The following is a 19,012-nucleotide window of genomic DNA, read 5'->3' on the forward strand; positions in this document are numbered from 1 at the left end:
CCAGCCGGCTGCCTAGAAGTCCTGCTAGAGCTTCATAATGCAAGGTGTCTCCGTGGGAATACTGTAAGGGCTCACCCTATTTCACAAACTTGGGGAAAGCACTCAGCTCATAAAATCCTTAAGGGCAGATATTCCTCCCACAGACAGCAAAGACAATATGCTCCTCGGAGGTTCTGAGCAGACGTGTGCCAAGCATCTCTGGGTGACGTCTCCAGCCCAACAGTAGGGGGACAGATGTGTACTCTGAGCACTTCTGTGGGGACCCTTCTTAATCTACAAAGCAGTCTGGGACATCTGACCCTCCGGGCTAAGTTCAATGGGGTTTGAATTTACCCCCTCCTCTTCATTGTTTTCTGCAGACCTGCCATCAAACAACACCTTTCCTAACCACCCTGATCCTACATCAAGGAATGATGCCTCTCAATCCGCTTTCTCCTCTGTTTGTTGAATTAGTTCAGCTTGTGGCCTTGAGGGGCTCTTCAGTGAGTCAGCACTCAGGCCCATGTCACAAAGTGCAGGTCTGCAAGGCCTGGTCCCTGGTCGGGACTTGAGTACAAGGGGAGGAAATAGAGTAACCAGAAGTAGGCCGAGGAAGTGGTGCTCGTGGAGCCATGACAAAGTGCCCCCCAGGCTGCCAGCCCAGCTGGTTCTTCCCAGCTAAGTGAGAAGGCTCTGAGGCAGGGCTGGGTCCTTTCTCCCATGGGATCTGCAAAGAGGACTGGAGGAGTTGCAGTTCCTAGCCTGCTTGACTTGTCCCTCATTCTTGGGTTGTCCCACTCTGTTAGGGAGCTCTGTAATTCTCCCTGACCTCTGTCAAATTCTTGCCACAATTGCCAATCTCTTTTATCTTATCGGGATCAACATCACTGGCTAGTTCTTCTTGGCCTTTGATTCTGTCCCGAAGGAGCTTCCATTAGGAGCAAAGCAGTAATTATCACCCACAATGGGCAGTGCTGAGCATAATTAGATGAAAGAAATGGCTTGTCCAAAGATCTTACCTTGAAGAACCAAGCCTTCCTTCTCGATGGTGTAGACAAAGGCGGTGAAGGGTGCCAGAGGGGACTTGGCAATGAGAATCTGCACAGAGAGCATATTTGCTCAGGATTAGTCAAAGGAAATAGAGATGAGCCTCTTATTCACTCCTCTTCCCACTCTGAAGCAGAGTGGGAACATGTGACCACAAACTGTGCTTTATTTACTTTGAAATTATTTTAGAACCAAATGAGGGTTATTCCTTCAAACAACTGACCACCTTGGTAGGCTGTACATCAATTCCAACTATTCTGTCAATGAAGGCCATATTCTTGAGCCAGTTTTAGATATAAGTTTGATTATTATCTCACATGCTTAAATAGCTACATTTCTGCCCAAAGATAATTTAGCCTGAGCCTCTAACTATATTCATAAATTTAGCTATTTTATTAAAAAATTCAAATCTACCCCTAAAAGATAAGGATTTAACATCACTGCAAATATTCAAAATAACTTGCTAAAGGCAGAGCCATGGCAGGTTGCCTGGTTGGCCCCAACCCTTCACTAAGTCTGTAGTCACATCCTTAGCCACATGACTACCTTCCCTCCTACTGGAGGTATAGAGTATTTCCCAGGGACCTTGACCATAGGTTTGGCCACATGACTTGTATTGACTAATAGGTTGTGCCAGTTCTTAGCCTAGGCCTCAAGAAGCCTCACAAAACATCACTTGTTCTTTTTATCCTTCTGCTACTGCCAGAGAAAAATATGTTCAAGCTAATCTGCTATCTCAGAAGGAGGAAGAGAGACACCTGACGTAGAGCTGGTCAGTTAGGTCCAATCTAAACAGCTGACCCCCAGGAGATCTACATACACATTGGTTAAATGATTATGACTATATGCACACCTCTGTGATTTTGAAGTTGTCACAAAGCATTACTGCAGCGACAGTTGGCTGACATACCAACCAACACAAAGTATCAAAAATATTTTGCGTAATGGCACTCTACTATGAAGATAGCTACTTTAAAAGGGATGGTCATTTGATAGTTAACAAATTACTATTATTTAACCCTTTAACACATTGCATATGATTCCACAGAACCTCTAAGAACTGGTGGATTATGTTTTATTATTGTATTTCTCCTGAAGGAAGATGACGATCTATTCCCTGTTTTACAAACTAACGTCATCAAAAAATAGTGAAAATTTGGCACAGAGCCACTTAGGTAATCAGGGAGAGAGGGGAGAAGGAAGAAATAATTTCAAATAACCAAAGGCGTACATGTACTATCTCAATCTACAACAATTCAACAAACATTCACTGTCAACTATGAGAAAGGGTGGAACAGAATGGTAGAAAGAGCACAGGTTGTAGTCGTGGAGTTTGAATCAAGGTTCCTCCACTAATCAACTTGATGCCTATGGCAAATCAGGTGATGCCTATGTAGTCTCCCCCTAGTAGCCACCTCCTTTCTTCCTTAGAGTTAACAACTCCCCAGGTTGCAACCTTTTTATGCCTTGTTTGCAGCTAGGTGTGGTGAGGTGGCTAAGCTTTGACTAACAGAAGATGACAAAAATGACAGGTAAAACTTCTGGATTATAAGAAAATTATGGGCTCTTCATTTTCTTTCCCTCTTCCCAAGGCCAGACCCAGCTTCAACCACATCCTGGGGGATAATGAAGCAACACGTGGGAAGGAAGCTGGCTGATCTCATAAATCAGCAAAGCCTCCCACATGGTCACCTGTCCAGCTCAGTACAGAGCCACTTGTGCGAACCACTGTATTTCGGATGCCTATGGTATAGCCTGAAATGTACCCAATACGTTGGCTCTGGACAACCTCACCTTTTTGAGCCTCAGTTTCCTTATAGGTAAAATGGAGATAACAACACCCACCTAAATGAGATAATGTTGAAGATTAAGTATAAAAAATGCCTGTGTTGGGCTTTCCTGGTGGGATCTGCCTGTCAGTGCAGGGGACATGGGTTTGATCCCTGGTCCAGGAATATCCCACATGCTAAGCCCATGCACCACAACTGCTGAGCCTGTATTTGAGAGTCTGGGAGCCAGAGCTCCTGAAGCCCTTGCCCTCTAGAGCCTGTGCCACACAACAAGAGAACCACCACAGGGAGAAGCCTGTGGACTGCAGTGACGTGTGGCCCCTGCTTGCCGCGACTAGAGAAAAGCCTGTGCGGCAGTGAAAACTCAGCATAGCCAAAAGTAAATAAATACAACGAAAAGAAATTAACTTTAAAAATACCTGTGTCAAACTAAAACCCGTAGTTGGAATATTTCCAACCAACTCACTACATATGATTCCCAAGTTCCCCTTAACTTTCACTTACCAAAAAGCAATATACTTGGCTTTTACCTGAAGGATTCAATTCAAGTTGAATTCAACTGCTCTCAAGTTATCTAGATAAACTAGCTCTCATTCTCAGAACAAATGAGTAGATGCTATAGATGGATACTTACATCTTTATGTCAAAACTTCTCACCTGATAATTAAAGTGGATCATTTCTGACAGAGATAATGTAGGGATGGTTCAATGTGAATTTATGGGTGCTCCTTGGTAGGGGAATGGCACGGCAGAAGACAGGACAGTGCTTCTCAAGCTTTAATGTTGGGCCTGTTGACATGTAGATTTTGATTCACTAGGTTTTGAGTGGAGCTTGAGGATCTGCCTTTCTAGCAAGCTCCTAGGAGATTCTGATGCTGTGGTCCATAGACCACATTTTGAACAGCTGGGTTCAGGAAATTAGCCTGACTGAAGAGTCTAAGGTGGAGAAGCAAGAGACGGGAGCCCTGGAGTCAGTTAGGGAGCTACTGTAATAATTCAGGGATGAGGAGACACCTAAACCACAGGTGTGTCAGGAAGAAGGGGGAAAAGCAGAAATGGAGAAGAGAAATAAAAAGCCTTTAGATCAAAAATCAATATAAATAAACATATGCCAAACCTCAGATCTTCATTGCCTGCATGAAAAATTGGACATGAAAAGCCAGAAGGGTATAAATAAACAGTATTCAATAAACTATCATACTATATTTTTGAAATTTTATTTTATAGTCCACAGAATCATGCAAAGAGCTGACTCACTGGAAAAGACTCTGATGCTGGGAAGGATTGGGGGCAGGAGGAGAAGGGGACGACAGATGATGAGATGGCTGGATGGCATCACTGACTCGATGGACGTGAGTCTGAGTGAACTCCGGGAGTTGGTGATGGACAGGGAGGCCTGGTGTGCTGTGATTCATGGGGTCGCAAATAGTCGGACATGACTGAGCGACTGAACTGAACTGAACTGAATCTTAGAATCAGAAAAAGGATATGATATTCCAATGCAACACAATAAATGCCATCTGAACCTAAGCCTTTCAGCTTAGTGGTGCTACCCACTACCATCTGATGACTTCCTCTTCCAGGAAGCATGTGCCCATTCTGTGAACAAGCCCAGAGCTCAAGCCAGAAGGACCTCACATGGAAGGTTCTCAAACTTGGAAGTACCTCCTTTCCAGGAAATCAAGGGTTGGACAGGGTTTAAAATTAGCTATCAAAAGGATGATTGTATGCAGTTAGAAAGAGGAAGTGATCAGTTACGTCAGATGAATCCCACTTCCTTTTTTGGGAAAGAACTTCCAGATCGATAGCTCAGAGGGCTACCACCAGCATGAACTATCAGATTTTCAGCAAAAAAAAAAAAAGTAACAAATTCCTAGTAGCCTTCTGGATAAAGCGAAGACAAGGTGGACTAGATGCTAATACCATGAAATGGATCTGAAAGTATCCAAAAGTTTAGTAACAATCTGGTATGGGGTAACAACCTCTAGTAGAAGGTAGTGGATTCTATCCTCAGTCCTATCATATTCAACATAATTACTGACCTGGATGCACACAATGATGTATTCAACCACATCCATACAACAGGGAATAGAACTGATAAAAATTGCTACCCTAGGAGAGCTTACATTCTAAAGGAGGCAAAAGATAATAAATAAAATGAATATGCAGTGAAATATATCGCATATTAAATAATTATATATGCTATGGAGAAAAAAACAGAGAAAGAGTATGGGAAGTATATTGGATGAAAAGAGGGAGTTAAGAGAAGATCTCACCTTAAAAGTGACATTTGGACTCACGGATCATGAAACTAAACCCACTGATGAGATGCTGAATACGGCAACAGGAGACACCAAATTTAGAGGAACAGTCAATATATTAGACAACCATTATATGAAAACAAACCTCAATTTGGTTAGAATGTTGGGACAAACCCTATGAATCTTTAGGACACAATTTTATTGAAATACATGTAAAGCCTTGTCCTCAAGAACAGGGGACTAATTTGTTCTGGTTACAGAATGGGGAAGATGAGATTTAACATTCAGAAAACGAATTACTTGTTAGCTCACTACAGTTCAGTACCAGTCAGCTGGGAGATGTGGTTTGCAAAAATCTAGTGTGATCTCCAACCCACTCCAGTACTCTTGCCTGGAAAATCCCATGGACGGAGGAGCCTGGTAGGCTGCAGTGCATGGGGTCGCTAAGAGTCGGGCACGACTGAGCATCTTCACTTTCACTTTTCACTTTCATGCATTGGAGAAGGAAATGGCAACACACTCCAGTGTTCTTGCCTGGAGAATCCCAGGGACGGGGGAGCCTGGTGGGCTACTGTCTATGGGGTCACATAGAGTCGGACACGACTGAAGCGACTTAGCAGCAGCAGCAGCAGCAGTGTGATCTCAGGTTGTATTAATGGAGACAGAGTATCTAGAAACAGGTCCTACTCTGCTCATTCAGCAAACCATGGTGGATGAAATATGTTTGGATTGGAGCCCAAGTTTCTACAGGGAAACTGATAAGAGAGCAACTGGAGGAGAACTCCATCAAGGTGGTTAGAGCCCCAAACCTACCTATGACCATAAACACTTCAAAGCAGACATGCTGGTAAGAGGCCTGGGGTAAAGGTAAGTGCATATTGCTTTTAACATGAGTTTTCTGACCTGAAGATTCTCTAGTCTTACGTGGCAGAGTGAAGAAGTGTAAATTAGCTTTTTAGCTTAACAGATTTCAGGGGAAAAAAAGTAATGTTTGCCACACTGTCTTTGTGAATACATATTGACTTTTCCCTCTTTTAGACTTCAATGAGCACCCCATGCCCTTGTGCCTTTCAAACAATAAATAACCCTCTTATAAAGCAAACAACCCTCCCTGGCCGATAACTGAGGCTGCTATTTCAGAAGTTCAGTCGACCTATATAGCTGGGGTGTTCTAATCATTGTCTGACTTGTGCTGTTTTCGAGTGCCCTCCTGGATTCCTTAATACAAAAGCCCTGCAGCTTAATAGAATCCAGGAATTTTGTGAAAAGTTTTTATCCCACTCAACCCTGTGTGTAATATGTGAAGTCGGTTTTAGAACCTTGTGAGGGTTTATGGAAATATATAGTTGGGTAAGAATGAGTACAGACATGTGCAGCTCTGAAAACTCTGGAACTCCACAAGACAGGTGTAAGCCATAATCCTATCTACTGTGAGAATTTGCACTTTTTAAAAGACTGCCATCTGAAACTCACACATATAAAGAACATACTAGTGGTGACCTGTGGTGGGGGTGGGGGAAGTTCATGGGGTGGATGGAAAAGAGGTATAAACTACTAAGTGTAAGCTAGGCTTGAGGATATATTGTTCAACATGGAGAATATGGCCAATATTTTGTTGTAACTATAAATGGAAATAACCTGGTCAATATTTTGTTGTAACTGTACATGGAAAATATCTTTAACAATTGTACAAAAAAAAAAAATTTTTAAAAAGAGAAAGAAAGCAGACACAACCATAGAGTAGACAATTAATTAAACTTTCACCATTCAGTTCAGTTCAGTTCAGTCACTCAGTCATGTCCGATTCTTTGTGACTGCATGGACCACAGCACGCCAGGCCTCCCCGTCCATCACCAATTCCCGGAGTTTACCCAAACTCACGTCCATTGAGTCGGTGATGCCATCTAACCATCTCATCCTCTGTCGTTCTCTTCTCCTCTTGCCCTCAATCTTTCCCAGCATCAGGGTCTTTTCAAATGAGTCAGCTCTTTGCATCAGGTGGCCAAAGTATTGGAGTTTCAGCTTCAACATCAGTCCTTCCAATGAACACTCAGGACTGATCTCCTTTAGGATGGACTGGTTGGATCTCCTTGCAGTCCAAGGGACTCTCAAGAGTCTTCTCCAACACCACACTACAAAAGCATCAATTCTTCGGTGCTCAGCTTTCTTTATAGTCCAACTCTCACATCTATACATGACTACTGGAAAAATCATAGCCTTGACTAGATGAACCTTTGTTGGCAAAGTAATGTCTCTGCTTTTTAATATGCTGTTGAAAATCCCATGGATGGAGGAGCCTGGTAGGCTGCAATGCATGGGGTCGCTAAGAGTCGGGCACGACTGAGTGACTTCACTTTCACTTTTCACTTTCATGCATTGGAGAAGGAAATGGCAACACACTCCAGTGTTCTTGCCTGGAGAATCCCAGGGACGGGGGAGCCTAGTAGGCTGCCGTCTGTGGGGTCGCACAGAGTCGGTCACGACTGAAGCGACTCAGCAGCAGCAGCAGTTTGGTCATAACTTTCCTTCCAAGGAGTATATGTCTTTTAATTTCATGGCTGCAGTCACCATCTGCAGTGATTTTGGAGCCCCCAAAATAAAATCAGCCACTGTTTCCCCATCTATTTGCCATGAAGTGACAGGACCAGATTCCATGATCTGTTTTCTAAATGTTGAGCTTTAAGCCACTTTTTCACTCTCCTCTTTCACTTTCAGCAAGAGGCTCTTTAGTTCTTCTTTTCTTTCTGCCATAAGAGTGGTGTCATCTGCATATCTGAGGTTATTGATATTTCTCCCAGCAATCTTGATTCCAGCTTGTGCTTCATCCAGCCCAGCATTTCTCATGATGCACCCTGCATATAAGTTAAATAAGCAGGTGACAATATACAGCCTTGATGTACTCCTTTCCCAATTTGGAACCAGTCTGTTGTTCCATGTCCAGTTCTAACTGTTGCTTCCTGACCTGCATACAGGTTTCTCAAGAGGCAGGTCAGGTGGTCTTGTATCCCCATCTCTTTCAGAATTTTCCACAGTTTATTGTGATCCACACAGTCAAAGGCTTTGGCATAGTCAATAAAGCAGAAATAGATGTTTTTCTGGAACTCTTGCTTTTTCGATGATCCAGCAGATGTTGGCAATTTGATCTCTAGTTCCTCTCCCTTTTCTAAATCCTGCTTGAACAATCTGGAAGTTCATGGCTCACATATTGCAGAAGCCTGGCTTGGAGAATTTTGAGTATTACTTTACTTGCGTGTGAGATGAGTGCGACTGTGTGGTAGTTTGAGCATTCGTTGGCATTGCCTTTCTTTGGGATTGGAATGAATACTGACCTTTTCCAGTCCTGTGGCCACTGCTGAGTTTCCCGAATTTGCTGGCATATTGAGTGCAACACTTTCACAGCATCATCTTTTAGGATTTGAAATAGCTCAACTAGAATATCATCACTTTCACCATTATGATGACAAAAAAAAAAAAAAAAGACTGTTATACGTTTCTACCTCAATTTATTTCCTAGAAACATGTTCTGAATTCTCAGTGGGACTGCAAAGATGAAGGGCATTGCCTTTGATCCCGTACCCTTCCATTTCATAGAGCCCAGTTCAGTGCTTTGCATATGTGGTCTCTGAAAATGACAGAAGGACATTTTCTTCACTGTTCTTCACATTATCCCCGTGCTATATGTGTGAAGGTTTCTCTCAGTGTACAAGTGAAACCTCAGAAGCCTGAGTACTCTAAATAAAACATGGCGGGGAGAAGTTGGCTCCTGGAGCTCACTGGCCTACCTGTACGGACTCTCTTCTCCTCCTTTCATATCCCTCCACTCAGGTGCCTATTTTGCTCTAAGCAAATAAGTTATCAGCTGATCCTCTTTTGCTCTTAAGCAGAGATGGTTTAAACCTTCTAGTGCTAAGGAAACTTTACATTTTGCATTTTAATGTAAGACTGTCAGAAGAGAGTAATAGACCTAAAAATGGTGGAAAGTCTTATGGTTTGGGGTGGGTTGGAGGACCTTCCAAGGGTCCCACAGTAATGATGATGGAAACAACAACGAATAGATGTTATCCCTCACAATAGCCCTCTGAGGCAGATAGCTTATAAGTGCTGAAGACAAGATTCTGGCCCAAGCCAACTAGTTGTATAGTGTGTACTTTCAGCCAGCATGATGGTAACCTCTAATGTATCATGCAGAGATACATCTACATCCAAGGGATAAGACATCAAGGAGGCAGAATACATAACAACAAATGAAGGCATTTGCTTTCCAGCATGGATACTACATAGTTCAAGACAAAGAAGGGCATCCATGCAGGTTGACTAAGAGGTTCACAAGCTTCCACACTGTTAATCTTCCTTTCGTCCTTCCTGTCTCAATGCCCAAATCCTACATACTCTTGGAATGCTGTAAAAATGCAACCTCTTCCAGAAAGCTCATGCCAGTTTCTCTAGCCTGAGGTAATGTCTCTCAAATCTATCACACTGTATCTATAACCTCTCTAATAGTACTCACTGTTTTCTCCACCATTTTATAGTTAATGCCCCTTGAATTTATTAACATGTGTTTGAAGGCGAAGGACATCATCATCATTGCTGCTTCTCCTAGTCCTAGCAACCTCCAGTATGATGTTGTATGCATAACAGAACTCAATTATAAAATATAAAAAAATGGTGACTCTCTGAAGCTCTGACTCATACCTATTTTGAGGCTTATCTGGCAACCCATCCCCAAAGTTGGGGGACTTAGGATATGTCACATAGAAAAGTGCAGGCTGCCCCGTCAATCATTGCCAAGACTTGGCTTGGGCAGGACCACAGTCAAGTCTTTGGTTTCAGCTTGCTATAGCATCACATGTTTTTCCTGGCCTGATCCCACTTCCAAGAGGCTCAGAGAGTGGAAAAGGAGCCACAGAACAGAAAGTGCTGGACATAGGAGCCTCAGGCATCCTCCAGGATGGTGACATCCTCTAGAGATAGTACTTGTGTCCCTTTAAAGTACAGGTGTGACCCTCCTCGGGAGCAACCCGGCCTACCCTTCTCCTCCATGGGTGGCCAGGAAGGTCAGTGTGGATAAGACAGCACAAAGACATCAGGAACCTTAGGTACAGGCTCTCTTGGAGGCTGCTTTTATAGAATTCTGGTCCTGGCAGGGTATATGAGTTTCTGCAAAAGAGCCCTGACTTTAGGAAAAAGTGAGTTTTGCCTTTGTGGCCCAGGGAAGCAGACATGAATAGGCAGCCATGTGCTGAGGGTTAGCTGGCACCAATTCTTCCACTTTCTCTTCTCCGACTCCTGTGCCAGGCAGGCTTCCTTTAACGCTGCTAATGAATCCTTCCTCTTTTATTTCCTTCCCTTTCCCACCCATTACCCCAACTCTCATATTGGTCAGGGGCAAAGGGCAGAGTGAAATGAGCTGGCAGAAGGAAAGTGTAAGCACAGTTTCTTCCTGCAGGGGCAGGTGGTAGGCCTGGCTTTCTTTCTCTTTCTTTCCATCCACAAAATGCAGGGACCAAAGACATTGTAATGTGTTCAGCTAAGAAAGCCGGGGTGAGAAACGGTTGAGTTGGATAGCTCAGAAATAGGACTTTGCATCCATCCACAGATTTCTAGCTTGCTAATTTTTTTAACCCTATCTCAGTCTCCTCCATGGTCAGCAGGATTGTGTGGTACTTGATGAACTCACCAGCGGTGTCCTCGTTAAACACTTCTAATATTTACATCTGTACACAAGGGACCTGCTGAGAAGGAAGGGAGCAAACCCACTGATTCTAAAATGTCCTTCAACAGGGACCCCATTATCTCATTTCGCCTGGATGTCTGGGCTAATAAAACCTTTTGCAAGCTAACCAAACCTTTCCTCTAGCTGTGCCAAATGTCTGCGACAGAAATCCTTCATGCCAGAGATTTTCCTCCTTGTCCAAGACTTAGAAAAAGGTTGTTTTCTCAGCTGCTTTGAAGCCCAGGAAGAGAGCCAGGGAGGCAAACAAGCCAGCCAGTCTTGCATCAGATAATTCAACAGGCTTTTGATAACCCCAAGTCTTCTGTCCTTTCCCCAGGTTGAGCTGAACTCTCCAAGCCAAGGGACAGAAGGGCCGGAAATGCTCCAGACAGGAAGATCTTGTGGCTGGAAGGAGGCCACAGGAACAGGGTGGCTTGAAGCATACTCAGTGAATCTCAGAGGAATTCCCTAGTCATTGTGTTAAGAGAGCTGGAGGGAAAGGTGGCAGAGATCCAGGTCCCAGTACATATCTGGATTGTATATTGATTAGAATCTGCTTCATCACTTGGAAAACCACTCTTCTCGGAACGTTGAAGCCTCAGTACCAACAGCTTTGCAAGATTATGAGGGGAGTGTAGAGAAAGAAGTGAATGGTGTCTAAACTGCCTTCTCAAAATAGGGAAGCAAGATCTGCAGTAGTAATACTGTGCTGGAAAATGACAAGGTGGAAAAAGGCACTGTATTTGAGCAGGCATAAACTTATTGATTTATCTACATGTGGCCTATTTCACAACTTTTCTGACAGAAACTGGGGGCAGAAATCTAAATTGATCTGAATCCCTTATGACATATAATTCTAGACCCTGGGAAGATTCTCCTAGAAAGTTTGGCCCTGAGGCTACAAGATCTTATTCCCCCCCCGAGTATCATTATGCTCTTTCATAACATCTCTCTGGGTGAGGTGATTGTTTAAAAATGTTTATATAATACATTAGGTTCCCAAAGTTTATAAACTAAAATAACTTGCTCCTTAAAGAAAACATTAATTTCTTCAGATCAATAGGCTATTAACTTGGTAAATTATGCAATGGTAATAGTTCAGGTCAGAGTGGTATTTTGAGTTTATTATTTTTCCTATCATTTTATTACAAAAAATTTCAAACATGCAGCAAAATTTAAAGAATTTTATAGTGAATACCCATAAACCTATCAAGTGGATTCTACCACTAACATTTTATAATACTTGTTTTTATAACTTATCTATCCAACAACCCATCTTAGCTTTATGTTGTTGCATTTTAAAGTAAATTGCAAACATCAGTGCACTTTCCTCTAAATACTTCAGCATGCATATAATTAATTATAAGCTTAGTATTTGTCCATATATTTTAAAAATCATGTTAGGGTTCTTTTTTTTTTTTCTAGTGAACTTTATATGTGGTTTGAAAGTGTTAGTGATTTTTTCCAAATTATACTAAAATTAGAATTTAGTGTCTACACCTATATAGTAGCATGCAAATTTGTATAGTCAAAGAATATGGGTCATTATTTCTATATTAAATATCAGCTTTATGAGGTGAGTCTGCATAGAATGAAATTCTTTTTAATAATTTTATGCATCTATTTATTTTTGGCTCTGCTGGGTCTTCATTGCTATGCTGGCTTTCCTTTAGTTGTGAGTGGGGACTACTCTCTAACTGCAGTGCGAGGGTCTCTCATTGCAGTGCTGCCTCTTGTTGCCTGTGTAGCACAGGCTCTATGGCGTGCGGGCTTCAGTACTTGCGGCTCCTGGGCTCTAGAGCACAGGCTCAATAGTTCTGGCACATGGGCTGAGTTGTTCCTTGGCATGTGGGATCTTCCTTGCCCAGGGACCAAACCCGTGTCGTCTGCATTGGCAGGCAGTTTCTATATCACTGAGCCACGAGGGAAGCCCATACAATAACATTCTTAATATAGGTATTTAAGTTATATATTTCCCTCCCACCACTGCTTTAGCTGCATCTCATAAGTTTTGGTATGTTATATTTTTGTTTTCATTTTCTCAAAGTATTTTTCTAATTTCCCTTGTTATTTATGGACTTGTTGCTCATTTAGAAGTATGTGAGTGTATGTTTAATTTGTACATATTTGAGAATCCCCCAAATTTCCTTTTATTATTATTAATTTAGATCAACAACCAGAAGAAGGGATACATAGGGTGAAGTCCCAAACAAAGGAGCTTCTGTCCTAGTGGGGCTTGGAGCCCAGCCTGGTGGCATAGGGGAGTGTTCTGGTTCCCCAGTGTGGAAGCTCTCTGAACACCTCTCTTTTTTTGAGTTTTTATGGAGGCTGAATTACACAGGCATGATTGATTAATTCATTGTCCACTGCTGGTTGACTCTATCTCTAGCTCCTCTGCCCTCCCCAGAAATCAGGGGGTGGAACTGGAAGTTCCCATTCTCTTTTCATGGTTGGTTCTCCTGGCAACTAGCACCCATCCTTAGGTGCTATACAAAAGTCAACTTCATTACATGAACCCCATTGTGGTGGAAACAGCTTGTTATAAGTAACAAGTAACCCATTTCACTGTGATGGCTCTGAAGCATTTTCAAAAACTGTTGAAGCTGAAACTCCAATACTTTGGCCACCTCATGCGAAGAGTTGACTCATTGGAAAAGACCCTGATGCTGGGAGGGATTGGGGGCAGGAGGAGAAGGGGACGACAGAGGATGAGATGGCTGGATGGCATCACCGACTCAATGGACATGAGTTTGAGTGGACTCCGGGAGTCGGTGATGGACAGGGAGGCCTGGCGTGCTATGATTCATGGGGTCGCAAAGAGTTGGACACGACTGAGCGACTGAACTGAACTGAACTGAAGAGATGAAATATTGCAACAAATGATGCTCCTGTTGTTCTTATCACTCAGAAAATTCCAAGGGTTTTGGAACCTGTGAGTTAGGAACTATGAATAAAAACTAAATATAAATATATATATTTTGGAGAAATATATTTTGGTTATCTGAATGACCAAATATCTTATAAATCACAATATTACAGTATATAATTTCCATTCTTTTACTTTCAGCTGATTTGTGTCTGACTTTAAAGTGTATCTATTGGAGGCAACATATAGTTGGATCATGGGGATGGGGTTTGTTTGTTTTGACTCTATCAGCCAGTCTCTGCCTTTTGATCGATGTGTTGAGTCCATTTACTTTTAATGTGATTATTGATAAGACAGGATATATGTCTGCCATTTTGCTATGTGTTTCTCTGTATATCTTGTCATTTATGTTTCTCTATTTTTCTATTACTGATGTCTCTATGTTAGATACTTTTCTAGTTTACCATTTTAATTCTCTTCTACTATCTACTTTTGAGTTATTTTCTTATAGGTTGCTCTGGAAGTTGCTATTACTGTTTTAACTTAAAACAATCTAGTTTAGACCTATGCTAACTTAAATTGTTTACAAAAAAATTGCTCCACTATAGCCCCATTTTCTTTTCCTCCTTTGCACAACTATTGTTATGCACATTACATATTTATACATTAGAAGTTTACTAACACAACTTTATTTTATTTTATTTTTTTAATTTGGGTCTGGGCTAATTTATTTAAGGAACTATTTAACAATAATGGGCTCAGATATTTGAATGCCCTATGATGCTGTGATTAATTAAGGAACTGCTGATCCTAAAACTACACAACCAAAAGATCACAAGTCTGAATGCCAAATTCAAAGCCATATATCAACAACTTCCTTCTTACTTTTGCAATATCTATAATGTAGAGGGAAAAAGAATAAAAATTATATGAGTAATGATAAATTAAAAAGTACATACAGAATTAGGAAAATATTTTTGTTAGATTTGTTACTTACTCCAGTTAAATAAGATGTTTGTAAAGAAAAGCTTAAGGCAGAAAACTAGTTACATTGCTGCTGAACTTCTTTGACAGCAAAAGAAAGAATACCAGTCTACTTCCCTGGTTTATTTGTCTTAAGACATGTTATCTTGTAACTTGAACATCTAACTTATGCCTTGAAAATTCAAAGCAAAAAGTAAAATCATACGGAAAACCCGAAATGCCAATACATCTAAACAGACGTTTGCTTGTAGTTTTTGGTATCCAAAACCTTTTTTCCACACATAGAGCAGATGCCCTTTTTGTAGGCACAGCCTGGCAATAATGAGAACCCACTTTTACAAATTCTGCAAGTGGAGAACTTATTCTTTCCATACGGATCAAACCTTGCTTTTTTTGAGGTCAAAGCCTTATTTTCATTCAGCTTTCTTCCACCACTTTCTGTGGTATTCCTTGCACCATCTTTCCATGTATCTGGAGTGATAACAGTACCAAGTCTCTTTTCACATTTTTCGCACACCATCCTTTCGCGATGATACCCTCAGCCCCTAACACAACTTTAGATTTATGGTTTTATGCAATTGTCTTTCAAATCATATTTGAGAAAAAAATAACAAACACCTCCCACATTCATACTTCTACATTTACTTATGTATTTACCTTTACCAGTGCTCTTTACTTTTGCATGTGGATTCCAATTACCCTCTAGACTCTTCCCATTTAAATTTGAAGAACTGCTTTTAGTATTTCTTGTAGGCTTGGTGTACTAGTGACAAATTCTAAGATTCTGTATTTCTGAGAGTGTGTTAATTTCAATTTTGAAGGATAGTTTTGCTGGATATACAATTGTTGATTGACAGCAATTTGAATACATCATTCTGTTGCCTTCTGATCACCAGAGTTTCTGATTAGAAGTCAGCCTACAATTTTATTGAGGATGCCTTGTAAATGAAGTCACTTAGTGATTAATGATTGAACTGGATTTGATTGAACAGATTTCCCTAAATAACCTGGATCAGTAAGTCTCCCAAGCTGTGTGTGTGTGTGTGTGTGTGTGTCTGTGTGTGTCTGTGTTGTGTGTGTGTTGGGGCATGCATTCAGGGAATTTAAAGCTTTGTCTTAATGTTCATTTCCTGTTCACACAGAGCCTCAAGATCAGCCAGAAGTGACAGCTTAAGGTCTTCTGGGTCCTTCTTGGCCATGAGCAAAGCTCTGGGAAGATGTGTAGCATTCTAGCCTGGTATATGTAGGACATTTACAAAGCTCCTTGTGGACATCTCATCACCCAATTTTTTTCTTTAAAATATTTTGGTCAGCCTCTTGTTAGCTCTACCAGGTAACAAGACCTTAGGCAGCCATGATGTAAACAATTGCCACCAGCCTGTAGGGTAGGGCTACTCACACAGACCAAGCTCTGAGTCAGGTCAAATAGTGACAATTCTCTTGCATGGGGCTATAAGGGACTTCCAAACCTTTCCAAGCTACAATACAAAGCTACTGTAGTTATGAGATGGTTGGCTTTCAAGATTACTACACAACTGGGGAAAGAATGATGGAATTTGTAAAAGTTTAATGCCACAAATCTTGCAACAATTCTTACTGAGATTCACCTGGTTTTCTTGAGTAAAAATTTACCAGATTTTCCAAGCCTCCAGTAATTTCCAGAGTTCTTAAAAAGTTGATTTTGACAGTTGTAATCAATGTTCTTGTTGCTTTTGAGGAGATGCAAGTTGCCTGAGTGCCTTACTCTGCCATTCTATATGTTAAGGCTCCCAAGACAAATTTTTAAACATTGATTCAATATCTATCTTTGTTATCTTCCCCTGTTCAACTCTGCAATTCTCTTTCTGTTTAAAATATTTTCACAATTCTAGAAAATTGATTATTTTATTTTGTTTTTAATCAACAATGCTTATCCACAATTCAGATAATATCACTTGGTATTATCTTCTACCTCTTTAATTGAGCTTATGTCAGCCATCATGTGTTTAATTTCCAAGAGCTCTTTCTTGTTTTCTATTTCTAATTCAACACATCCTACCCTTGTTTTTATATAATTTTTAATTCTCTGAGGATATTAATTATAGTTTAAGGGCTTTCTTCCCTTAAATCTTGTATTATCTATAATTCCTCAGTTTTCTTTTTATTTGTTTTTGCCTTCATGTGTGAGGTACATTTTATGAGTTGGGTGATCCTTGGTTGTCCAGTCATTTTAAAATTATATAATAGAAAATATATTTTACTCTAAAACTATAATTAGAAATAACGTGCATATGGTAAACTGGTGGGATTCACTGGGGACTGATAAATGTCAATACATGGAAATATCTTCTCAGAGGTGGATTGGTATTTACAGAAAAGGCTTGTCCAATTTCTTGTCTAGCTCCTACAACCTAGAAGCAGGACAGAGAAAGGGGCTTCAGGTTCACCATTTGACAGGTGTAATCTCTTCTTTTAGGCGCTGCCTCCCACTATGTCTTCCACTTTTATCTGAAGTCCCAAGTCTGAAACTTCTTTAATTCATTTTCTCCAAAGATAAATTTCGGTTGTCAACTTGGATTGGAGATTGGTCACCTAGCTGTCAGGGTGAGAAAGGTGGTCCAACTATTTCCTATATTTCATGTAAAATTTTCAGCCAATCTCCTGTTTTCATCTTCTCTGCTTTCTGTGATGTCTGCTGCTTCTAAGTCTCAGGAAATCTTTTAAGTGTTCTCCTGTTACACTACATTGAGAATACTTTGGCTTATAGTTTCCTCTGTTATATCTTGTCAATCTTCCATCACTTCCTGTATTCCAATATCTTGTTGAAACCTGTTGATGTCTCAAAGAGACCTAATCTTCCTGCCCTTTGGGGTTAACCATTTTTATTATTATTAAATGGAAATAATTTCAGATAGATCATGAGAAAGAGTGGAGATATAAGTGGTCAAACCTTCACATTAGAGAGGAGGCCCTCTTTGTGAGCTTTAGTTCTTTTATCTCCAGTTGGGTAGTAAATTGGTGGTATTATCACAATATCAACTTTGAGGGTCAGTTACACACACACACATACACACATTTATGCACATACTATATATAAAATTACCATACACCTAAAAGCTCCTCTCAGTGGTGGTTAATATACTTTTTAACTATCTTTAAATCATCCTTTCAGGGGACTGAAAAAAGGTGGCTTGAGGCCAAGTATGATCATCATTATTACAAAATGTAAGATGCTTTGAATTTAGTCACTGTGGCTTCAAATCTTGGCTGTATGATTTGGGGCATTCTAACCTCTCTACCTCTCACTTTCTTTGTGTCTAAAATAAGCACAATAATACCAGCTTCATAGGCTTATTGTGAAAATTAGTGAGATGAATGAAATGAATGAAAAATATGGCACATCATAAGAACCTAAGAAATGTAAGTTTCTTTCCACTGTGGTGGGGGAGCAGGTAAAAAATGTAGGAAGGTTAGTGATTTTTCTCTATCTTGAAGGCTAAAGAATTAGTTACATGATCTATTTGCCTTCACTGCCCATGTGAGAGGGTCTATGTGTATAAGGCTAACGTACAGTTTTATACACAGGCCACAGCACTGTACATTTAGGTTTAAAATGATATTTCTAACCCTTTTTGAAATTGTTAGTGTTATCATTTGTTAGTATTGCTGCGGGGTGCTGCTAAAGAAAGAAGAGATGTTTGTATTACTAGTAAGTTCATGGCCATCAAATACCACATTTAATCTTTATTTTTAAGGTTTCTTTTAAAAATCAAAAGTTGGTATAAGTATTACTGGTTTTAACTTTCAAGTATGAACAAGTATGTGCTGGTTGCATTGTCTGAGTTTAGAAATTTGGAAATTTCAATCTGGCTCCAATTAAAGCAACTAAATACTGTTACAGGCAATTTCATGTGACAAAAACCAATTCCCTTTCTCTACCATAAACCAGGAGTATAAAAATGACCAGAAAAATAAGATGCACAGAAACTCTGTCCAGATATAAATGCTAAGTTCTCTGAACACCTGGTGAGATGGGCCTGACTTCCTAGCACCGTCCACAGACCCACAGGAAGCAGAGCTGGCCCTTCTTGACCCAGGTCTGCTAGGAGACACAGCCAAGGGAACTCTGGCCTGCAAGGGTCACTGAAGGAAGGCTGTGACTGTGTGATTATTATGGTAAAAATGATGCCAGGAACTCAAGAGGGTGTGTCTTGAATTCTGAAGCACACATCCCTGTTACATCATGCTTGGGCCACACGGGATTTTCTTTTGTCTCAAAGGAATTGATTCGAGGAAGGCAACATGTTTCTATGTAGAGAGGCTGAACTCTGGACTTGACATCTCCAAAAGTGTCTGGTCAAGTGGGACTGGCTTGTGTAATGGACCACATCCC

The 19,012-nt window shown here is 40.8% G+C and overlaps 1 protein-coding gene and 1 pseudogene across 1 annotated transcript in view; both read right to left on the reverse strand.

Moving 5' to 3' along the window:
- RAD51B (RAD51 paralog B) overlaps positions 1-19,012 on the reverse strand; it is a 608,256-nt gene that overhangs the window by 10,071 nt on the left and 579,173 nt on the right. The window contains exon 10 of the mRNA XM_005686011.3: positions 999-1,077. Coding sequence (XP_005686068.1) covers positions 999-1,077 — 79 coding nt within the window. The remainder of the gene's footprint in view (positions 1-998; positions 1,078-19,012) is intronic.
- Positions 14,743-15,425, reverse strand: LOC102173574 (annotated as a pseudogene).

The sequence above is a fragment of the Capra hircus genome, chromosome 10, assembly GCF_001704415.2.
Source record: "Capra hircus breed San Clemente chromosome 10, ASM170441v1, whole genome shotgun sequence".
NCBI lineage: Eukaryota > Metazoa > Chordata > Mammalia > Artiodactyla > Bovidae > Capra > Capra hircus.